This window comes from Oncorhynchus kisutch, linkage group LG24 (genome assembly GCF_002021735.2).
Source record: "Oncorhynchus kisutch isolate 150728-3 linkage group LG24, Okis_V2, whole genome shotgun sequence".
NCBI lineage: Eukaryota > Metazoa > Chordata > Actinopteri > Salmoniformes > Salmonidae > Oncorhynchus > Oncorhynchus kisutch.
The window spans coordinates 34,256,107-34,281,106 of record NC_034197.2 but is presented as its reverse complement, the minus strand read 5'-3'; the positions used below and the strand labels follow the sequence as shown (position 1 = coordinate 34,281,106).

The following is a 25,000-nucleotide window of genomic DNA, read 5'->3' as shown; positions in this document are numbered from 1 at the left end:
AAACTTTATTCATTTCCGCCAGGGGAGACAATCTCAGGTATAGACACAAGGTCTGTCTGCTCTCGCAGGATGTTGGTTGCGTTTCTCTTCCACATTGCCAGGCTGATTAAAAGGTAGTGTCTGACTCTCTGTCTCTCTCTCTCTCCCCCCTCTCTCTCTCTCTTTCCCCCCTCTACCTCTCTCTCGCCCCCTCTCTCACACCCCCCTCTCTCTCCCCCCTCTCTTTCTCTCTCCCTCTCTCCCCTCCTCTCTCTCTCTCTCCCCCTCTCTCTCTCTCTCTCCCTCTCTCTCTCTCTCTCTCTCCCCCTCCCCCCCCCCCTCTCCCTCTCTCCCGCCCTCTCTCTGTATCTCTCTCAATTCAATTTAAGGGGTTATTGGCATGATAAACATATGTTAACATTGCCAAAACAAGTGATGTAGATAATACACAAAAGTGAAATAAACAATAACAATTAACAGTAAACATTACACTCACAAAATAATAAAGACATTTAAAATGTCATAGTATGTCTATATACAGTGTTGTTATGATGTGCAATAGTTAAAGTACAAAATGGAAAATAAATCAAAATAAATATGGGTTGTATTTACAATGGTGTTCGTTCTTCACAGGTAACAAATCTTGCTGCTGTGATGGCACACTGTGATATTTTACCCAGTACATTTGGGAGTTTATCAAAATTGGGTTTGTTTTCGAATTCTTTGTGGATCTGTGTAATCTGTGTAATCTGTAATCTGAGGGAAGTATGTGTTTCTAATGTGGTCATACATCTCTCTCTCTCTCTCTCTCTCTGTCACGCCCTGATCTGATCCACCCGTCCTTGTGGTTGTCTCCACCCCTCCAGGTGTCGCCCATCTTCCCCACTTATCCTCTGGGTATTTCTATCAGTGTTTTCTGTCTGTCTGTGCCAGTTCATCTTGTTTGTCAAGCTTACCAGCGGTTGCCCTGTCAGCTCCTGTCTTTTCCCAGCCTCTCTTTTTCTCATCCTCCTGGTTTTTGACCCTTGCCTGTCCTGGACCCTGTACCCGCCCTCCTGACCACTCTGCCTGTCCCTGACCCTGAACCTGCCTGCCGTCCTGTACCTCAGCTCCACCTCTNATGGACACAAAGCTAGAGCATCGACAGCTCATAATAATGGTTTGTATTAAAAACAACTGGTGTTTGAAGTGTTCCATTCCATTCCATGTATTCCGCTTCAGCCATTACTATGAGCCCGACCTCCCCAATTAAGGTGGCACCGGCCACCTTTGGTATACTTCCAATGAATAGCCTAAGCTCGGAGAAACTTAACTTCAAGAGAAACTAAACTTCAAGTTAAGTTTTAAAACTCCTCAGCACAACACCTGGTGAGGAGAACTTAAAAAGCTACTATAATGAAAATTAAAAGCAGAAAGAGAGAGTGGTAGTGTATTTGATTAGCAGGAAGTAGAAGCAGAAAGAGACAGGATGGAGGGATGCCTCAAGGCCTGCCCTGGAACGACTGCTCAGGAGAGAACCACATCTGATAGGTATCCCCCCCACACACACACCTCCCACTGCAGATTTGTGAAAATGGAAAGCATGGGGCGTGTGAGAGAGACTGAAGGAAGGAAGCACTGGCTGTAGCCAAAATGGATTAGAGCGAGTCACGTCATCAGACAGCTTTCCCTTCCTCCCTCTCTCTGTCTCTCTGTCTCTCTCTGTCACTCTCTGTCTCTCTCTCTCTGTCTCTCTCTCTGTCACTCTCTGTCACCTCTCTCCTCTCTTCTCTCTCTCTGTCTCTCTCTCTCTCTCTGTCTCTCTGTCTGTCTCTCTCTGTCACTCTCTGTCTCTCTCTCTCTCTGTCACTCTCTATCTCTGTCTCTCTCTGTCACTCTCTATCTCTGTCTCTCTCTCTGTCACTCTCTATCTCTGTCTCTCTCTGTCACTCTCTCTCTCTATTAGTAAGAGGTTAGCCTCTTACCAACACCACTCAGTGAGAAAACAGTTTCACTTCAGCACAGATTGAACTCTCAGTGGAACAATCTAAATGTTTGAGCTGTGTATATGTTTTATACGGACACAATCTTCTCTAACATTTTTTTTTAGCTTCAAGTGCTTTATTCAGGCAGTACAAAAGTAGAAAACTTTATTCATTTCCGCCAGGGGAGACAATCTCAGGTATAGACACAAGGTCTGTCTGCTCTCGCAGATGTTGGTTGCGTTTCTCTTCCACATTGCCAGGCTGATTAAAGGTAGTGTCTGACTCTCTGTCTCTCTCTCTCCCCCCTCTCTCTCTCTCTTTCCCCCCTCTACCTCTCTCTCGCCCCCTCTCTCACACCCCCCTCTCTCTCCCCCCTCTCTTTCTCTCTCCCCTCTCTCCCCTCTTCTCTCTCTCTCTCACCCTCTCTCTCTCTCTCTCCCTCTCTCTCTCTCTCTCTCTCCCCCTCCCCCCCCTCTCCCTCTCTCCCGCCCTCTCTCTGTATCTCTCTCAATTCAATTTAAGGGGTTTATTGGCAATGATAAACATATGTTAACATTGCCAAAACAAGTGATGTAGATAAACACAAAAGTGAAATAAACCAATAACAATTAACAGTAAACATTACACTCACAAAATAATAAAGACATTTAAAATGTCATAGTATGTCTATATACAGTGTTGTTATATGATGTGCAAATAGTTAAAGTACAAAATGGAAAATAAATCAAAATAAATATGGGTTGTATTTACAATGGTGTTCGTTCTTCACAGTAACAAATCTTGCTGCTGTGATGGCACACTGTGATATTTTACCCAGTACATTTGGGAGTTTATCAAAATTGGGTTTGTTTTCGAATTCTTTGTGGATCTGTGTAATCTGTGTAATCTGTAATCTGAGGGAAGTATGTGTTTTCTAATGTGGTCATACATCTCTCTCTCTCTCTCTCTCTCTGTCACGCCCTGATCTGATCCACCCGTCCTTGTGGTTGTCTCCACCCCTCCAGGTGTCGCCCATCTTCCCCACTTATCCTCTGGGTATTTCTATCAGTGTTTTCTGTCTGTCTGTGCCAGTTCATCTTGTTTGTCAAGCTTACAGCGGTTTGCCCTGTCAGCTCCTGTCTTTTCCCAGCCTCTCTTTTTCTCATCCTCCTGGTTTTTGACCCTTGCCTGTCCTGACCCTGTACCCGCCCTCCTGACCACTCTGCCTGTCCCTGACCCTGAACCTGCCTGCCGTCCTGTACCTCAGCTCCCACCTCTGGATTATCGACCCCTGCCTGACTTGACCTGTCATTTTCCGGCCCCTGTTGTTACAATAAACATTGTTACTTCAGTCTGCACTTGGGTCTTACCTTGATACCTGATAGTCTGTCCTCTCACTCTCTCGCTTATGTTGGAGGAAACAGGAAATGTGGAGTGAGAAGAGACATAAATACGCATGACCGAGAAGAGAGAGACGGAGAAAGAAAGGCAGTATTGAGAAACTGACCGCCCAAGGTTAGGACAGTCTGAGTCAGAAACACAGAGCTCAGCTCTCACCTTGGTTCTCCTTTGTTTCTCTCTCTCTCTCTCTCTCTCTTTCTTTCTTGGGTAAATAGCTCTTGAAAGATGGAGTCACCATGAATCATCAATTAGCTTATCCTTTACAATCAAAATCACAACCTGCTGTTCATTACAGCCTCCCTGAGCAGAGCTCATAGGCAGAACAAAACAGAACACAAGGTCAGAGACCAGACAAGACACACAGACACTCCTCCTCTGTGAACTCTGTATGGTTTTGTTACTCTGAAGAGAAACCTGTAGCGTTGTAATGTATTGTTTCATGGTGCAAGGAGAGTGAAGGATACAACAGGCCTGTCACTGAGCTCAGGTCCAGATGGATGCTTCATTAGTAATGGGAGCCCAGAGCAGCTAACGATTAGAGCAGAATGAAGGACGGATGGGAGAAGGCAGAGGGAAGGAGGAGGAGGAGGGAAGGAGGAGGAAAGAGAAAGAGGAGGAAAGCAGCAGGAGGGAAGCAAGAGGGAGGAGGGAAGGAGGAGGGAAGATGGAAGGAAAAGGAGGAGAGAGACAGAGGAGGAGGAGGGAAGGAGGAGAGGGATGAGGGAGGAGGGAAGGAGGAGGGAGGAGGGAAGGAGGAGGAGGGAAGGAGAGGAAGGGGAAGGAGGAGTGAAGGAGGAGGAGGTAAGGAAAAGGAGGAGGAGAGACAGAGGAGGAAGGAGGGAAGGAGAGGAGGGAAAGGAGGAGGAGGGATGAGGAGGAGGGAAGGAGGAGGGAGGAGGGAAGGAGGAGGAGGGAAGATGGAGGAAAAGGAGGAGAGAGACAGAGGAGGAAGGAAGGAAGGAGGAGGAGGGAAGGAGGAGGAGGATGAGGGAGGAGGGAAGGAGAGGAGGGAAGGAAAAGGAGGAGGAGAGACAGAGGAGGAAGGAGGGAAGGAGGAGGAGGGAAAGGAGGAGAGGATGAGGGAGGAGGGAAGGAGGAGGAGGAGGGAAGGAAGAGGAGGGAAGATGGAAGGAAAAGGAGAGAGAGAGACAGAGGAGGAAGGAGGAAGGAGGAGGAGGGGAAGATGGAAGGAAAGGAGGAGGAGAGACAGAGGAGGAAGGAGGGAAGGAGGAGGAGGAAGGAGGAGGAGGAAGGAGGAGGAAGGATGAGGGAGAGGGAAGGAGGAGAAGGGAAGGAGGAGGAAGCAAAGAGGAGTGAGGGAAGGAGGAGGAAGGATGGGGGAGGGAAGGAGGAGGGAAGATGGAAGGAAAAGGAGGAGGAGAGACAGAGGAGAAGGAGGGAAGGAGGGAGGAGGAGGAAGGATGAGGGAGGAGGGAAGGAGGAGGAGGGAAGGAGGAGGGAGGATGAGGGAGGAGGGAAGGAGGAGGAGGGAAGGAGGAGGAAGGAGGGAAGGAGGAGGAGGGAAGGAGGAGGAAGGATGAGGGAGGAGGGAAGGAGGAGGGAGGAGGGAAGGAGGAGGAGGGAAGGAGGAGGAAGGAGGGAAGGAGGAGGAGGGAAGGAGGAGGAGGGAAGGAGGAGGAAGGATGAGGGAGGAGGGAAGGAGGAGGGAGGAGGGAAGGAGGAGGAGGGAAGGAGGAGGAAGGAGGGAAGGGGGAGGAGGGAAGGAGGCAGGAAGGATGAGGGAGGAGGGAAGGAGGAGGGAAGATGGAAGGATAAGGAGGAGGAGAAGACAGAGGAGGAAGGAGGGACGGAGGAGGAGGGAAGGAGGAGGAAGGAAGAGGGAGGAGGGAAGGAGGAGGAGGGAAGGAGGAGGGAGGATGAGGGAGGAGGGAAGGAGGAGGAGGAAGGAGGAGGAAGGATGAGGGAGGAGGGAAGGAGGAGGGAGGAGGGGAAGGAGAGGAGGGAAGGAGGGGAGGAGGAAGGAGGAGGAGGAAGAGGAGAGGGAAGGAGGAGGAGGAAGGAGGATGAGGGAAGGGAGAGAGGAGGAAGGAGGAGGGAGGACGGGAGGGAGGCGGGAAGGAGGGAGGAGGAGGACGGAGGAGGAAGGTGGAGGAAGGATGAGGGAGGAGGGAAGGAGGAGGGAAGATGGAAGGAAAAGGAGGAGGAGAGACAGAGACAGAGGAGGAAGGAGGGAAGGAGGAGGAGGGAAGGAGGAGGAAGGATGAGGGAGGAGGGAAGGAGGAGGAGGGAAGGGGAAGGGAGGATGAGGGAGGAGGGAAGGAGGAGGAGGGAAGGAGGAGGAAGGAGGGAAGGAGGAGGAGGGAAGGAGGAGGAAGGATGAGGGAGGAGGGAAGGAGGAGGGAGGAGGGAAGGAGGAGGGAAGGAGGAGGAGGGAAGGAGGAGGAAGGAGGGAAGGAGGATGAGGAAGGAGGAGGGAGGAGGGAAGGTGGAGGAGGGAAGGAGGAGGGAGGAGGGAAGGAGGAGGAGGGAAGGAGGAGGAAGGAGGGGAAGGAGGATGAGGGAGGAGGGAAGGAGGAGGGAAGATGGAAGGAAAAGGAGGAGGAGAGACAGAGGAGGAAGGAGGGAAGGAGGAGGAGGGAAGGAGGAGGAAGGATGAGGGAGGAGGGAAGGAGGAGGGAGGAAGAGGGAGGAGGGAAGGAGGAGGAGGGAAGGAGGAGGAAGGAGGGAAGGAGGAGGAGGGAAGGAGGAGGAAGGATGAGGGAGGAGGGAAAGAGGAGGGAGGAGGGAAGGAGGAGGAGGGAAGAGGGAGGGAGGAGGGAAGGAGGAGGAGGGAAGGAGGAGGAAGGAGGGAAGGAGGCGGAGGAGGGAAGGAGGGGAAGGAGGAGGGAGGAGGGAAGGAGGCGGGAGGAGGGAAGGAGGAGGAGGGAGGAAGGAGGCGGAGGGAGGAGGAGGAAGGAGGGTACGGAGGAGGAAGGATGAGGGAGGAGGGAAGGAGGGAGGGCGGAGGAAGGAGGAGGAGGGAAGGAAAGAGGAAGGATGCTGGAGGAGGGAAGGAGGAGGAGGGAAGGAGGAGGGAGGAGAGAAGGAGGGGAGGAAGGATGGGGAGGGAAGGATGAGGGAGGATGAAGGAAGAGGAGGGAAGGAGGAGAGAAGGAGGAGGGAAGGAGGGAAGGAGGCTGAAGGAGGATGGAGGAGGGGGAGGGAAAGGAGGATGAAAGGAGGATGGAGGAGGGGAGGGATGGAGGAGGGGAGAGGGAAGGAGGAGGGAAGGAGGAGGTAAGGAAGAGGGAGCTAGAGAAGCAGGGAGGAGGGAAGGGGGAAGGAGGAGGGGGCGATGGTGACAGCATGATCGTGTCTATGAGGAGGAGGGGGGAGATGGTGACAGCATGATCTTGTCTAGGAGGAGGAGGGGGGAGATGGTGACAGCATGATCTTGTCTAGGAGGAGGAGGAGGGGGGAGATGGTGACAGCATGACCTTGTCTAGGAGGAGGAGGGGGGAGATGGTGACAGCATGATCTGTCTAGGAGGAGGGGAGGGGGGAGATGGTGACAGCATGATCTTGTCTAGAAAGAGGAGGGGGGAGATGGTGACAGCATGATCTTGTCTAGAAGGAGGAGGGGGGAGATGGTGACAGCATTATCTTGTCTAGAAGGAGGAGGGGGGAGATGGTGACAGCATGATCTTGTCTATAAGGAGGAGGGGGGAGATGGTGACAGCATTATCTTGTCTAGAAGGAGGAGGGGGGAGATGGTGACAGCATGATCTTGTCTAGGAGGAGGAGGGGGGGGGATGGTGANAGAGACAGAGGAGGAAGGAGGGAGGAGGAGGAGGGAAGGAGGAGGAGGATGAGGGAGAGGGAAGGATGAGGGAGGGAAGGGGAAGGGAGGATGAGGGAGGAGGGAAGGAGGAGGAGGGAAGGAGGAGGAAGGAGGGAAGGAGGAGGAGGGAAGGAGGAGGAAGGATGAGGGAGGAGGAAGGAGGAGGGAGGAGGGAAAGGAGGAGGGAAGGAGGAGGAGGAAGGAGAGGAAGGAGGGAAGGAGGATGAGGAAGGAGGAGGGAGGAGGAAGGTGGAGGAGGGAAGGAGGAGGAGGAGGGAAGGAGGAGGAGGAAGGAGGAGGAAGGAGGGAAGGAGAGAGGGAGGAGGGAAGGAGGAGGGAAGATGGAGGACAAGGAGGAGGAGGACAGAGGAGGAGAGGGAAGGAGGAGAGGGAAGGAGGAGGAAGGATGAGGAGAGGGAAGGAGGAGGAGGAAGAGGGAGGAGGGAAAGGAGGAGGGAGGGAAGGAGGAGGAAGGAGGAAGGAGGAGGAGAGGAAGGAGGAGGAAGGAAGGATGAGGGAGGAGGGAAAGAGGAGGGAGGAGGGAAGGAGGAGGAGGGAAGAGGGAGGGAGGAGGGAAGGAGGAGGAGGGAAGGAGGAGGAAGGAGGGAAGGAGGAGGAGGGAAGGAGGAGGAAGGAGGAGGGAGGAGGGAAGGAGGAGGGAGGAGGGAAGGAGGAGGAGGGAAGGAGGAGGAGGGAAGGAGGAGGAAGGAGGGAAGGAGGAGGAAGGATGAGGGAGGAGGGAAGGAGGAGGGAGGAGGGAAGGAGGAGGAGGGAAGGAAGAGGAAGGATGAGGGAGGAGGGAAGGAGGAGGAGGGAAGGAGGAGGGAGGAGAGAAGGAGGAGGAAGGATGGGGGAGGGAAGGATGAGGGAGGATGGAAGGAAGAGGAGGGAAGGAGGAGAGAAGGAGGAGGAAGGAGGGAAGGAGGATGGAAGGAGGATGGAGGAGGGGGAGGGAAGGAGGATGAAAGGAGGATGGAGGAGGGGGAGGGATGGAGGAGGGAGAGGGAAGGAGGAGGGAAGGAGGAGGTAAGGAAGAGGGAGCTAGAGAAGCAGGGAGGAGGGAAGGGGGAAGGAGGATGGGGGCGATGATGGTGACAGCATGATCGGTGTCTATGGGAGGAGGGCCTTTTCTCTGTGAGATGGTTGACAGCCTGATCTTGGTCTAGGATGGAGGAGGGGGAGATGGTGACGCATGCATCTTGTCTAGGAGGAGGAGGCGGGGGGCGATGGTTGACAGGCAGTGACCTTGTCTGAGGAGGAGGGGAGATGGGAGGGGGAGATGGTGACAGGCCATTTATCTTGTCTAGAGGAGGAGGGGGGAGATGGTGGACCGCATGATCTTTGTTCTAAGAAAGAGGAGGGGGGAGATGGTGTGACAGCATGATCTTGTCTAGGAAGGAGGGAGGGGGAGATGGTGACCAGCCATTCTCTTGTCTAGAAGGAGCGAGGGGGAGATGGTTGACAGCCATGATCTTGTTCTTATAAGGAGGAGGGGGGCAGGATGGTGACAGCATTATCTTGTCTAGAAGGAGGGAGGGGGGCGATGGTTGACAGCATGATCTTGTCTAGGAGGAGGAGGGGGGAGATGGTGACAGCATGATCTTGTCTAGGAGGAGGAGGGGGGGGGATGGTGACAGCATGATCTTGTCTAGGAGGAGGAGGGGGGGGATGGTGACAGCATGATCTTGTCTAGAAGGAGGAGGGGGGAGATGGTGACAGCATGATCTTGTCTAGGAGGAGGAGGGGGGGGATGGTGACAGCATGATCTTGTCTAGAAGGAGGAGAGGGGGAGATGGTGACAGCATGATCTTGTCTAGAAGGAGGAGGGGGGAGATGGTGACAGATTATCTTGTCTAGAAGGAGGAGGGGGGGAGATGGTGACAGCATGTCCTGTCTATTCTCCTCTTCTTTCCTTCCTTCACTTTTGTCCTCCTCATTGTATTCCTCTCCTCTCCTCTCTTTAATTATTTATTCCTCTACTTTCTTATTTTTTCTCTCTCTCTCTCTTCTGTTTTATTCTTTATTTTTTATCTTCTTCTCCTCTCTAGTTAATGGATGAACAATGAACACTTCAATACGTGAGTGTAGTGTACTGTCATCCAGCAGTTAGCTACCATGGGGCATTAATCATAGCGTGTGTCAAAGTATGTTCTGGCTATTATGGTGTCTTTAAACCCTGTGGTATGATCATTACCAGACCCTGGGGGCAGGAGAGGGGAACAGCAGCCTAATGATGATGACTCTATCATACAGTAGGCTACACTCCTCCTGTAGACAGACAGACAGGCAGGCAGACAGACAGACAGACAGACAGACAGACAGACAGACAGACAGACAGACAGACAGACAGACAGACAGACAGACAGACAGACAGACAGACAGACAGACAGACAGACAGGCAGGCAGGCAGGCAGGCAGGCAGGCAGGCAGACAGACAGACAAACCACATCATCTATCAAACTACAGTATGACTAACTTCAGGTCTGAGCTGCACCATAAGAGTCTTCTTTACATTGCCATACACTGTCATTAGGGTGACGTAACAGCTGTCTTTGAAGGGATTTAAAAACATGTTACTAGGTTGACGTAACAGCTGTCGTTGAGGTGATTTAAAACATGTCACTAGGGTGACGTAACAGCTGTCATTAAGGTGATATAACACATGTCATTAGGGTGACACAGTAACACGTCATCAGAGGCAGTCTGTTCACCTAGGGGTTTTGATAGCAGCTTCGCGATGCTGTTATTCATCAGTTGGAAAGTCTTTTCTTCTTCTTTTCTTCCAGCTGTCAGTACAGTGGTTCGAACAGCTTCGTATCATACAACACTACCGATCAGCAACATGTTGAAACTCTTGGGGTATCCATAAAAGGCTATTCATTACAGCAGTCTCAAACAATAGCCACAGCCATTGCTAAATTAACATGACTCCCATGGCAATATTGTTTTATGGCCGGGTACTGCCAGAGGACATAACAGTAATGTATATTACTGACGGTTTAGCAACAACGGACTTTGGTGTTTTTCTGGGATATAAGGTGCTAGGGTTCTGACTCTATCAGAATGGAGTAGGTGTGTGTGTTTGGTATTTGAGTGTGTATTTTGTTATTGGGGTGGGATACTGCACTGCGGCTGACTCAGAAAGGAAAGGGGGACCACCAAGGTCAGGTATCTGACAGGAACTATAACACACACACCTATGCTCTCCGCAACACCTCATGTGGGAGAGAGCTATTTCAGGAAAGAATGTACCATTAGGACAAATATCACCTACGGCTCTTCCCCTCTTTCTTCCCTCTTCCCTCTCTCACCTTTCTCTTTACCCCCTCTCTCTTCCCCCCCCCCCCCCCCCCCCCCCCAACTCGCCCTCTCTGTGTACACGGCACCTATTTGTCTCGGAGTGCTTGGGTTTGATGGATATGAGTGCTCACTCTTGGCAGACAGGTGGTTAGTTGAAGCTGGGCAGTACGCTGGGACCACGAACAAACCTGCCACAGTGCTTCAAACAGGTTCAAACTGCTTTAAACATTATCCCAGGCCCCTCACACTGAGATGGATGAGGAAGAGGATTGGAAAGAGAGGAGTGGAGACACTCTGTGCCTGAGTGTTGCATGTGTACAAGCCACCAACACACACAATCCCAACCCAAACCAATGTCCCAGCATAGAATGGCACATCACATCACATAACAACATGATCTGTCATCACTAGCCATCCCCAAAATTAAAACAAACACTATCACACATGCACACTCACTCACTCGCTCGCTCGCTCACTCACTCACTCACTCACTCACTCACTCACTCACTCACTCACTCACTCACTCACTCACTCACTCACATACTCACTCACATACACACACACTCACTCACATACACACACACTCACTCACATACACACACACTCACATACACACACACACTCACTCACATACACACACACTCACATACACACACTCACATACACACACACACACTCACTCACATACACACACACTCACTCACTCACATACACACACACTCACATACACACACACACACTCACTCACATACACACACACTCACTCACTCACATACACACACACTCACTCACTTACACACACACACACACACACACACACACACACACACACACACACACACACACACACACACACACACACACACACACACACACACACACACTCACTCACATACAAACACACTCACTCACATACACACACACTCACTCACCTACACACACACACACACACACACACACTCACATACACACAAACTCACACACATATACACACACACACACACTCACTCTCTCGCTCACTCAAACAAACACAGCCAACACTGCTGTCCAATGTTACAGAGACTGATTGAACTACTGGTCACTTTCTGTTTCACACTATGTATTTAAATATTGTATTCTCAGCATAGCTCTTTCTGAGGTTTCTCCTACAGCACAGTACATTGTAGTTCCACTGTTTATACACACCTCATAGGTATTATGTACTGTATTCTTGTCCTAGCTCATTCTAATATATCTACTGCCTACAGTATCATTCCTAGTATATCATGTGTAAATTATTCAGGTGTAGCCTACATACATATAGATTTCATTTTGATTACTGATACAAGGCTATTTGGGCTGTTAATTGGATTCGTCCCGACGTTCTTGATTTCAATTTGTTTTGTTTAACATTTAGTTTAACATTCTACCGCATTGTTAGGAGCTATTAGCAGAAGCATTTCACTACACCCATTATAACATCTGCTAAACTGTGTACGCGACCAATAAACTTTGATTTGATTTGTCATAATGCCCTCTAACTAGGATTACCATTCTCTGTCTTTATGATGCTAGCTGATGCAGTTGCCCAATTTGGCCCCTGGACACACTGCGACCAATCACATCATCGCTTTACAGGAACTCATTAGCATACATTATCTTGCACCACTGAGTGGAGAACTGGACCATCTAACACTCAGAGGGCATGAACAGCCTCCGGCATCCCATACACACACGCAGAACATCCCATACACACACATAGAACATCCCATATACACACGCACAACATCCCATACACACACACAACATCCCATACACACACATAGAACATCCCATACACACACACAACATCCCATACACACGCACAACATCCCATACACACACACAACATCCCATACACACACGCAGAACATCCCATACACACACACAACATCCCATACACACACATAGAACATCACATACACACACATAGAACATCACATACACACACACACAACATCCCATACACACACATAGAACATCCCATACACACACGCAGAACATCCCATACACACACGTACAACATCCCATACAGAACACGCAGACCATCCCATACACACACGCACAACATCCCATACACACACATACAACATCCCATACACACACGTACAACATCCCATACACACACGCAGAACATCCCATATACACACGGAGAACATCCCAAACACACACGCAGAACATCCCATACACACACGCAGAACATCCCATACACACATACAACATCCCATACACACACGTACAACATCCCATACACACACGTACAACATCCCATACACACACGCAGAACATCCCATATACACACGGAGAACATCCCAAACACACACACAACATCCCATGCACACACATAGAACATCCCATACACACACACAACATCCCATACACACACATAGAACATCCCATACACACACACAACATCCCATACACACACGCAGAACATCCCATACACACACGCAGAACATCCCATACACACACATACAACATCCCATACACACACGTACAACATCCCAAACACACACACAACATCCCATACACACACATAGAACATCCCATACACACACGCAGAACATCCCATACACACACGCAGAACATCCCATACACACACACAGAACATCCCATACACACACGCAGAACATCCCATACACACACACACAACATCCCATACACACACGCAGAACATCCCATACAGAACACGCCACAACATCCCATACACACACATAGAACATCCCATATACACACGCAGAACATCCCATACACACACGCAGAACATCCCATACACACACGCAGAACATCCCATACACACACACAGAACATCCCATACACACACGCAGAACATCCCATACACACACACACAACATCCCATACACATACACACAACATCCCATACACACACACAACATCCCATACACATACACACAACATCCCATACACACACGCAGAACATCCCATATACACACGCAGAACATCCCATACACACACACAACATCCCATACACACACATAGAACATCCCATACACACACGCAGAACATCCCATTCACACACGCAGAACATCCCATACACACACGCAGAACATCCCATACACACACGCAGAACATCTCATACACACACGTACAACATCCCATATACACACGCAGAACATCCCATACACACACACAACATCCCATACACACACATAGAACATCCCATACACACACGCAGAACATCCCATACACACACGCAGAACATCCCATACACACACGCAGAACATCCCATACACACACGCAGAACATCTCATACACACACGTACAACATCCCATACAGAACACGTACAACATCCCATACACACACATAGAACATCCCATACACATACGCACAACATCCCATACACACACATGCACACCAGCAGATGCACAATATATTCCAGTTGTCATCCCAGGCCTATTTTTTATTTAACCTTTATTTAACTAGGCAAGTCAGTTAAGAACAAATTCTTATTTACAATGACAGCCTACTCCGGCAAAACCAGGACGACACTGGGCCAATTGTGTGCCGCCCAATGGGACTCCCAATCACGGCCGGATGTGATACAGCCTGGATTCAAACCAGGTACTATAGTGACGCCTCTTACACTGAGATGCAGTGCCTTAGACCGCTGAGCCACTCGGGAGCCACTCGCTCAGATCGAGTGTTAACTGGTGATAGCCGACACCCGCATAACTGATGTTTTGGTGGTGTTGGAGGTGTAACTGCATTGGAGCTGTCAAATCGGTGAGCAGCTGCTCTTGATCATTGTCACGAAGCCACACCCACCCCACTCGCGTTAGAAGTTTAGAATGAGAAAGTGTAGGCTGTATAGAAATAATGACTTTCAAATTGAAAATCATTCATTATTTATGATGTCATATGATGTCCAAGATGGAGCAGCAGTAAGACGTGAGCTGAGCTGCCAGAGTCTCCCGTCTGTCCTGAGCTGCCAGAGTCTCCCGTCTGTCCTGAGCTGCCAGAGTCTCCCGTCTGTCCTGAGCTGCCAGAGTCTCCCGTCTCCCGTCTGTCCTGAGCTGCCAGAGTCTCCCGTCTACCGTCTGTCCTGAGCTGCCAGAGTCTCCCGTCTGTCCTGAGCTGCCAGAGTCTCCCGTCTGTCCTGAGCTGCCAGTCTCCCGTCTCCCGTCTGTCCTGAGCTGCCAGAGTCTCCCGTCTGTCCTGAGCTGCAAGAGTCTCCCATCTGTCCTGAGCTGCCAGAGTCGCTCCTGAGCTGCCAGAGTCTCCCGTCTGTCCTGAGCTGCCAGAGTCTCCCGTCTGTCCTGAGCTGCCAGAGTCTCCCGTCTGTCCTGAGCTGCCAGTCTCCCGTCTCCCGTCTGTCCTGAGCTGCCAGAGTCTCCCGTCTGTCCTGAGCTGCAAGAGTCTCCCGTCTGTCCTGAGCTGCCAGAGTCGCTCCTGAGCTGCCAGAGTCTCCCGTCTGTCCTGAGCTGCCAGAGTCTCCCGTCTGTCCTGAGCTGCCAGTCTCCCGTCTCCCGTCTGTCCTGAGCTGCCAGAGTCTCCCGTCTGTCCTGAGCTGCAAGAGTCTCCCGTCTGTCCTGAGCTGCCAGAGTGGCTCCTGAGCTGCCAGAGTCTCCCGTCTGTCCTGAGCTGCCAGAGTCGCCCGTCTGTCCTGAGCTGCCAGAGTCTCCCGTCTGTCCTGAGCTGCCAGAGTCTCCCTTCTGTCCTGAGCTGCCAGAGTCTCCCGTCTGTCCCGAGCTGCCAGTCTCCCGTCTCCCGTCTGTCCTGAGCTGCCAGAGTCTCCCGTCTGTCCTGAGCTGCAAGAGTCTCCCATCTGTCCTGAGCTGCCAGAGTGGCTCCTGAGCTGCCAGAGTCTCCCGTCTGTCCTGAGCTGCCAGAGTCGCCCGTCTGTCCTGAGCTGCCAGAGTCGCCCGTCTGTCCTGAGCTGCCAGAGTCTCCCGTCTGTCCTGAGCTGCCAGAGTCTCCCGTCTGTCCTGAGCTGCCAGAGTCGCTCCTGAGCTGCCAGAAATGCCGGTCTGTCCTGAGGTGCCAGAGTCGCCCATCTGTCAGGAGCTGCCAGAGTCGCCCGTCTGTCAGGAGCTGCCAGAGCCACCCGCCAGTCAGGAGCTGCCAGAGCCGCCAGTCAATCAGGAGCTGCCAGAGCCGCACGCCAGTCAGGAACTGCCAGAGCCGCCGGTCAGCCAGGAGCTGCCAGAGCCATTAGTCAGCAAGGAGCTGCCAGAGCCGTCAGTCAGCCCGGAGCTGCCAGAGCCGTCAGTCAGCCAGGAGCTGCCAGAGCCGTCAGTCAGCCAGGAGCTGCCAGAGCCGACAGTCAGCCAGGAGCTGCCAGAATTGCCCTTCACACCGGAGCTGCCGGAATCTCCCGTCCGTTGGGGTGGGCAGTCTATGTTTGTTTTTCTATGCTGTATTTTGAGTTTGGCCTGGTTCTCAACCAGAGGCTGACTGACGGCTCTAACGACACAGAATACATTCACCCACCAAACACTGGTGGGAAAAGGATAACTAACGACACAGAATACATTCGATGCACAATCGAGAGCATCCTGGCGGGGTGTATCACCGCCTGGTATGGCAACTGCACCGCCCTCAACCGTAAGGCTATCCAGAGGGTAGTGAGGTCTGCACAACGCATCACCGGGGGCAAACTACCTGCCCTCCAGGACACCTACACCACCCGATGCTACAGGAAGGCCATAAAGATCATCAAGGACATCAACCACCCGAGCCACTGCCTGTTCACCCCGCTGTCATCCAGAAGGCGAGGTCAGTACAGGTGCATCAAAGCTGGGACCGAGAGACTGAAAAACAGCTTCTATCTCAAGGCCATCAGACTGTTAAACAGCCACCACTAACATTGAGTGGCTGCTGCCAACACACTGTCAATGACACTGACTCAACTCTAGCCACTTTAATAATGGGAATTGATGGGAAATTATGTAAATATATCACTAGCCACTTTAAACAATGCTACCTTATATAATGTTACTTACCCTACATTATTCATCTCATATGCATATGTATATACTGTACTCTATATCATCGACTGCATCCTTATGTAATACATGTATCACTAGCCACTTTAACTATGCCACTTTGTTTACATACTCATCTCATATGTTATACTGTACTCGATATCATCTACTGTATCTTGCCTATGCTGCTTTGTACCATAACTCATTCATATATCCTTATGTACATATTCCTTATCCCCTTACACTGTGTATAAGACAGTAGTTTTTTTGGAATTGTTAGTTAGATTACTTGTTCGTTATTACTGCATTGTCGGAACTAGAAGCACAAGCATTTCGCTACACTCGCATTAACATCTGCTAACCATGTGTATGTGACAAATAAAATTTGATTTGATTTGATTTGAGGCAGGTGTCGTTAGTCGTTAGGTATCCTTTTCCCACCAGTGTTTGGTGGGTGAATGTATTCTGTGTCGTTAGGTATCCTTTTTCCACCAGTGTTTGGTGGGTGAATGTATTCTGTGTCGTTAGGTATCCTTTTCCCACCAGTGTTTGGTGGGTGAATGTATTCTGTGTCGTTAGGTATCCTTTTCCCACCAGTATTTGGTGGGTGAATGTATTCTGTGTCGTTAGGTATCCTTTTCCCACCAGTGTTTGGTGGGTGAATGTATTCTGTGTCGTTAGGTATCCTTTTCCCACCAGTGTTTGGTGGGTGAATGTATTCTGTGTCGTTAGGTATCCTTTTCCCACCAGTGTTTGGTGGGTGAATGTATTCTGTGTCGTTAGGTATCCTTTTCCCACCAGTGTTTGGTGGGTGAATGTATTCTGTGTCGTTAGGTATCCTTTTCCCACCAGTGTTTGGTGGGTGAATGTATTCTGTGTCGTTAGGTATCCTTTTCCCACCAGTGTTTGGTGGGTGAATGTATTCTGTGTCGTTAGGTATCCTTTTCCCACCAGTGTTTGGTGGGTGAATGTATTCTGTGTCGTTAGGTATCCTTTTCCCACCAGTGTTTGGTGGGTGAATGTATTCTGTGTCGTTAGGTATCCTTTTCCCACCAGTGTTTGGTGGGTGAATGTATTCTGTGTCGTTAGGTATCCTTTCCCCACCAGTGTTTGGTGGGTGAATGTATTCTGTGTCGTTAGGTATCCTTTCCCCACCAGTGTTTGGTGGGTGAATGTATTCTGTGTCGTTAGGTATCCTTTTCCCACCAGTGTTTGGTGGGTGAATGTATTCTGTGTCGTTAGGTATCCTTTTCCCACCAGTGTTTGGTGGGTGAATGTATTCTGTGTCGTTAGGTATCCTTTTCCCACCAGTGTTTGGTGGGTGAATGTATTCTGTGTCGTTAGGTATCCTTTTCCCACCAGTGTTTGGTGGGTGAATGTATTCTGTGTCGTTAGGTATCCTTTTCCCACCAGTGTTTGGTGGGTGAATGTATTCTGTGTCGTTAGGTATCCTTTTCCCACCAGTGTTTGGTGGGTGAATGTATTCTGTGTCGTTAGGTATCCTTTTCCCACCAGTGTTTGGTGGGTGAATGTATTCTGTGTCGTTAGGTATCCTTTTCCCACCAGTGTTTGGTGGGTGAATGTATTCTGTGTCGTTAGGTATCCTTTTCCCACCAGTGTTTGGTGGGTGAATGTATTCTGTGTCGTTAGGTATCCTTTTCCCACCAGTGTTTGGTGGGTGAATGTATTCTGTTCTACATGGAACTGTTTCGGTTTTCCTTTCTGTCTTTCAATTTGTTATTTTGTATTTTCGTGTTCAGTGATTTTGTTCATTAAAACATGACGAACACGTACCATGCTGCATATTGGCCCGATCTCTCATACTCCTCATCAGAGGAGGACGAATCCCGTTACATGTGTAAAAAATATTCTGTCTTTTTGTATTTTTTTTGTATACATTTCATTATATTTCAATCTCTTTTTTTCCACTTTCAAATTAAATATGCCTTCCTGCAACCCGCCACACCCAATGTGGTACGGATCTGCTATTTCCTTTTACCTTATAACTGGAACCTCCATCAGTAGCTAGCCAGCTAATTAGCTACTAGCTATTTAGTTATTGTTAGCCACTGCTAACGGTCTTTACATTTAGCTCAGACACCAGCCACTTTAGCCCAGATAGCCCGGATAATACCTGCCAGTCTGCACAGTGCGATATCAGCCCTGAGCATATCGGACTGCTTCCCCCCCCCCCCCCCCCACTACATCACCAGATTCCTGCCGCAAGCTCTGGACTATTACACCAGATCTTCGCAGCTAGCTAGCTGCTACCGAGTGGCTATTGTGGCTACTGCCCTTGTCCAGAAGCATGCACCAGTTAGCCTTGAGCTATGCCCATCTCCTGGCTAGCAAACGAAGTACACCAACTACAATACCTGTCTTGCCAATTGGCCTGGACCCTTTGTCGACACGGAGCCCCGCCAATCCATCACGACTGGTCTGCTGATCTGCTGACGTAATCCAGCCGATGTGCTCTCAACCGACCTCTGCGTCGTGGATATGGTGAAGATCCATCTACTAGCCCTGGCCCGCTGGCTTCCTGAACGCCGTGTTTCCCGCTCGTCTAGCGTAGTAATCGACTAGTGAATGGCTCTCTGTTTCATCTATTGCTGCTCATTGGACCCTATTATCACTTGGCTATACAGCTGATGCCTGCTGGACTGTTCATCAACACGGTACTTCATTTTGTTTATCTGTTGGCCGTAGCCTCAAACTCAGGCCCTGTGTGTAGCTAACTGACCCTCTCTGCCCATTCATTACCATTTACCAGTTGTTGTTGTCTTAGTTGTTTACCCATTGTTGTCTCACCCGTTGTTGTCTTAGCTCTCCCAATCACCACCTGTGATTGCTTTATGCCTCTCTCTAATGTCAATATGCCTTGTATACTGTTGTTTAGGGCAGCTCTCCTTGTTTTATTTTACTGCGGAGCCCCTAGTCCTGCTCAACATGCCTCAGATAGCCCCCTTGTCCCACCCCAAACACATGCAGAGACCGCACCTAGCTTAACTGGTGCCTCTAGAGATGCAACCCCTCTCATCGTCACTCAATGCCTAGGTTTACCCCCACTGTACTCGTACCCTACCATACCCTTGTCTGTACACTATGCCCTGAATTTATCCTACAATGCCCAGAAATCTGCTCCTTTTATTCTCTGTTCCCAAAGCACTAAACAACCAGTTCTTACAGCCTTTAGCCGTACCCTCATCCTACTCCTCCTCTGTTCCTTCTGGTGATGTAGAGGTTCACCCAGGCCCTGGGTGTACCCAGGCACTCTCATTTGTTGACTTCTGCAACCGTAAAAGCCTTGGGTTCATCCATGTTAACATTAGAAGCCTCCTCCCTAAGTTTGATTTATTCACTGCTTTAGCACACTCAGCCAACCCTGATGTCCTAGCCGTGTCCAAATCCTGGCTTAGGAAGGCCACCAAAAATGTGGACATTTCCATCCCCAATTACAAAATGTTTCGCCAAGACAGAACTGCTACAGGAGGCAGAATTGCAATCTACTGTAGAGATAGCCTGCAGAGTTCTCTCATACTGTCCAGGTCTATGCCCAAACAGTTCGAGCTTCTACTTTTAAAGATCCATCTCCTCAGAAATAAGTTCCTTACTGTTATAGACCCCCCTCAGCTCCCAGCTGTGCGCTTGGACACCATATGTGAATTGATTGCCCCCCCTATATTGTCAGAGTTCGTACTGCAAGGTGACCTAAATTGGGATATGCTTAACACCCCGGCCGTCCTACAATCTAAGATAGATGCACTCAATCTCACACAAATTATCAAGGAACCTACCAGGTACAACCCCAAATCCGTAAACACGGGCACCCTCATAGATATCAACCAGGATCTCAGCAATCACTCATTGCCTGCGTCCGTTATGGGTCCGCGGTCAAATGACCACCCCTCATCACTGTCAAACGCTCCCTAAAACACAGCCCTTGGTTCACTCCAGACTTGACTGCCCTTGACCAGCACAAAAACACCCTGTGGCGTACTGCACTAGAATCGAATAGTCCCCGCAATATGCAACTTTTCAGGGAAGTCAGGAACTAATACACACAGTCAGTTTGGAAAGCAAAGGCTAGCTTTTTCAAACTAAAATTTGCATCCTGCAGCACTAATTCCAAAAGGTTTTGGGACACTGTAAAGTCCATGGAGAATAAGAGTACCTCCTCCCAGCTTCCCACTGCACTGATACTAGGAAACACTGTCACCACTGATAAATCCATGATAGTCGAGAATTTCAAAAAGCATTTCACTACGGCTGGCCATGCTTTCCACCTGGCTACGCCAACCCCAGCCAACAGCTCCGCAACCCCCACTTTTCCTTCACCCAAATCCAGAGAGCTGATGTTCTGAAAGAGCTGCAAAATCTAGATCCCTACAAATCAGCTGGGCTAGACATCCTCTCTTCAAAGGGGGAGACACTCTAGACCCAAACTGTCACAGACCTATATCCATCCTGCCCTGCCTTTGTAAAGTCTTCGAAAGCCAAGTGAACAAACAGATCACTGACCATTTAGAATCTCACCGTACCATCGCCGCTATGCAATCTGGTTTCCGAACTGGTCACGGGTGCACCTCAGCCGCTCTCAAGGTCCTAAACAATATCATAACCGCCATAGATAAAAGACAGTACTGTGCAGCAGTCTTCATCGAACTGGCCAAGGCTTCGACTCTGTCAATCACCATATTCTTATCGGCAGACTCAACAGCCTTGGTTACTCTAATGACTGCCTTGCCTGGTTCACTAACTACTTCTCAGTTAGAGTTCCACCTCTATGCAGACGACACAATTCTGTATACATCTGGCCCTTCTTAAGACACTGTGTTAACAAACCTCCAAACGAGCTTCAAAGCCATACAACACTCCCGCATCCGCCCGCCAGACTAGCATCACAACTCTGGATGGTTCTGACTTAAGAATATGTGGACAACTACAAATACCTAGGTGTCTGGCTAGACTGTAAACTCTCCTTCCAGACTCACATTAAGCATCTCCAATCCAAAGTTAAATCTAGAATCGGCTTCCTATTTCGCAAAACAAAGCCTCCTTCACTCATGCTGCCAAACATACCCACGTAAAACTGACTATCCTACCGATCCTTGACTTCGGCAATGTCATTTACAAAATAGCCTCCAACACTCTACCCAGCAAACTGGATGCAGTCTATCACAGTGCCATCTGTTTTGTCACCAAAGCCCCATATACTACCCACCACTGCGACCTGTATGCTCTCGCTGGCTGGTCCTCGCTACATATTCGTCGCCAAACCCACTGGTTCCAGGTAATCTATAAGTCTTATCTAGGTATAGCTCCGCCTTATCTCAGCTCACGGGTCACCGTAGCAGCACCCACAAGCAGCATGCGCTCCAGCAGGTATATTTCACTGGTCATCCCCAAAGTCAACACCTCCTTTGGCCGCCTTTCCTTCCAGTTCTCTGCTGCCAATGACTGGAACGAATTGCAAAAATCACTGAAGTTGGAGACTTATATCTCCCTCACTAACTTTCAGCGTTAGCTGTCAGAGCAGCTTACCGATTGCTGCAGCTGTACACAGCCCATCTGTAAATAGCCCATCCAACCAACTACCTACCTCATCCCCATACTTGTTTTTGTTTTTCTGCTCTTTTGCACTCCAGTATTTCTACTTGCACATCTTCATCTGCACATATAGCACTCCAGTGTAAATTGCTAAATTGTAATTACTTCGCCACTATTGGCCTATTTATTGCCTTACCTCCTTACTTCATTTGCACACATTGTATACAGATTTTTCTATTGTATTATTGACTGTATGTTTGTTTAATCCATGTGTAACTCTGTGTTGTTGTTTTTGTCGCACTGCCTTGCTTTATCTTGGCCAGGTCACAGTTGTAAAAGAGATAAAGGTGAAATAAAACACTCACAGAATATGGCTGCCTAAATATGGTTCCCAATCAGAGACAACAATAATCACCTGACTCTGATTGAGAACCGCCTCAGGCAGCCATAGACTACGTAGACACCCCACAAAACCCCTAAGACAAAAACACACTACAATAAACCCATGTCACACCCTGGCCTGACCAAATAATTAAAGAAAACACAAAATACTAAGACCAAGGCGTGACAGGTTGTAGCGAAATGCTTGTAAAAAATGCAGTTCCACCTCCGACACGCCAAAACAACCATTATGTAGATGTGGGTTAAAGCAGATCTGATTGAATAGAGCCCCTAGTCTTTTAACCAGAGACTGGTGTCTACCTGTGAAACAGTCATGTGTACACCTCCATCAGCATTCATTGATTAGGGGTGGGTTTGGGATAGGGGACTAGAACGGCTAGACTGTATCTAACAGTAGTAGGAATGTTGTATGATGAGCCTATATGGTTAGATTGACTCATCATCAGCCTGTTTGACTGTCTGGTCCCCACACACAAGGAAACAGGCCCCTGGTGATTTTCAGACAATTAGTTTACAGTTAATTAAGTAACAACAAATACTGAAGAGACTTGAGACAGGGCCTGGTGTGAGGGATAACCCCCCCCCCCCCCTCTCTCTCCCTCTCACACACACACACATACATGCATGCACGCACACACACACGCCTGCATGCACAAGCACACACACAAACAGTGTGCTGTGAGATGACAGTGATAGGCGAGTGTCATTAGTACAGTGACAGGCTGTGACTCCTCAGTTTATCTTCTCTCTGCTGCGCCTGGATTGTATGGCTCACACACTATGGCAAAAGGCATTAAAATGTCTAGGTTAATGGAGAATGACACTGTTTCATGACATAACCATTGGCTCTTCCCTCTGAATGCGTTTTTACACAGGGTTATTGCTCTCCTGGGGAAACGACACCAGGGTCGCATTCAGTGAGCAACAAGTAGAGGATGTGTCACTTGATTACTGTTTATATCATGTGAATAACTGTGCTTGTGTGTGTTTGTGATATTCATACGTTATCTAGAGAATGCCTTTCTATGGGGACATGAGCACTGCGCCTTTCCCATCTCTCTGCTCTTCTCCGGGGGAGAGTGGGCTCGGATGGCTCACTGAACTGGAGGTCTCCCTCCAGTCCAAACCTCTGAGGTAGTAACAAACTATGTTTACCTGCATCTTCTGTGCCCGTCTTTTGTCAGCTCTCTGGTTTTGGTGGTAGATGCGGCTGAAGTTGGACACAATGACTGGGACAGGCAGGGCAATGACCAACACCCCGCTCAGAGAACAGATAGAACCAAATATCTTCCCCGCAATCGTCTTAGGAACCATGTCTCCATATCTGCAAGGAGAGAGAGAGAGTAGAGTAGAGCGAGAGAGAGAGAGAGAGAGAGAGAGAGAGAGAGAGAGAGAGAGATGGAGATAGAAGAGGGAGAGAGAGAAGGGAGTAGAGCAGGAGAGAAGGGAGTAGAGAGGGAGAGAAGGGAGTAGAGCAAGAGAGAAGCAAGGAGAGAGAGAGAAGGGAGGAGAGAGAGATGGAAGGAGAGAGAGAAGCGAGTAGAGAGAGAAGGGAGTAGAGAGAAGGGAGTAAGGAGAAAGAGAAGGGAGTAGAGAGAGAATGGAGTAGGGAGAGAAGGGAGGAGGGAGAAGGGGGTAAGGAGAAAGAGAAGGGAGTAGAGAGAGAAGGGAGTTGAAAGAGAGAGAAGGGAGGAGAAGGAGAATGGAGGAGAGAGAGAGAAGGGAGGAGAGAGAGAAGGGAGTAGAGAGAGAAGGGAGAGAGAGAAGGGAGTAGAAGAGAGAAGGTAGTCGAGAGAGAGCAGGGAGTAGAGAGAGAAGGGAGTAGGAAGAGAGACAAGGGAGTAGAGAGAGAGAGAAGGGAGGGTGGAGAGAGAGAGAAGGGAGTAGGGAGAGAGAGAGCAGGAGTGAAGGGAGTAGAGAGGGAGAGACGGTAGTAAGAGAGGGAGAGAAGGGAGTAGAGAGGGAGAGAAGGGAGTAGAGAGGGAGAAGGGAGTAGAATGAGAGAGAAGCAAGGAGAACGAGAAGGGAGTAGAGAGAGAAGGGAGGAGAGAGAGAAGCGAGTAGAGAGAGAAGGGAGTTGAAAGTGAGAGAAGGGAGTAGAGAGAAGGGGGTAAGGAGAAAGAGAAGGGAGTAGAGAGAGAAGGGAGTTGAACGAGAGAGAAGGGAGGAGAGGAGAAGGGAGGAGAGAGAGAGAAGGGTGGAGAGAGAAGGGAGGAGAGAGAGAAGGGAGTAGAGAGAGAAGGGAGTAGGGAGAGAAGGGAGGAGAGGGAGGAGGGAGAGAAGGGAGGAGGGAGAGAATGGAGTAGGGGAGAGAAGGGAGGGAGAGAGAGAAGGGAGGAGGGAGAGAAGGGAGCAGAGAGAGAAGGGAGGAGAGAGAGAAGGGAGCAGAGAGAGAAGGGAGGAGAGAGAGAAGGGAGGAGAGAGAGGGAGAAAGAGGTTAGTTCAGATGGAGTTAATTCACACAGAACAGACCAAAACGCATTCAGACTTCTTTCAATAAGGAACATTCACACACTGTTCTGAGTTGCGCTAGATAGATGGAACATCAGCCCTTCCACACAGCTCTCTCAGAAGAGACATTAACCTCCTCAGTCAGTCTGCCTCCAGTTGATCCTCTCAGAGACTTCAGTGCTTTCATTAGGTGACAGGAGAAAACATCAACCTTTGGGAGCACAGACCGGAAA

At 49.7% G+C, this 25,000-nt stretch overlaps 1 protein-coding gene across 2 annotated transcripts in view; it reads right to left on the bottom strand.

Annotated features, from left to right (window-relative positions):
* The window catches only part of kcnd3 (potassium voltage-gated channel, Shal-related subfamily, member 3), a 236,896-nt gene that overhangs the window by 21,913 nt on the left and 189,983 nt on the right, over window positions 1-25,000 (bottom strand). For both annotated transcript variants that reach the window (XM_031803975.1, XM_031803976.1), the window contains exon 3: window positions 23,472-23,640. In XM_031803975.1, the coding sequence (XP_031659835.1) occupies window positions 23,472-23,640 (169 nt within the window). The remainder of the gene's footprint in view (window positions 1-23,471; window positions 23,641-25,000) is intronic.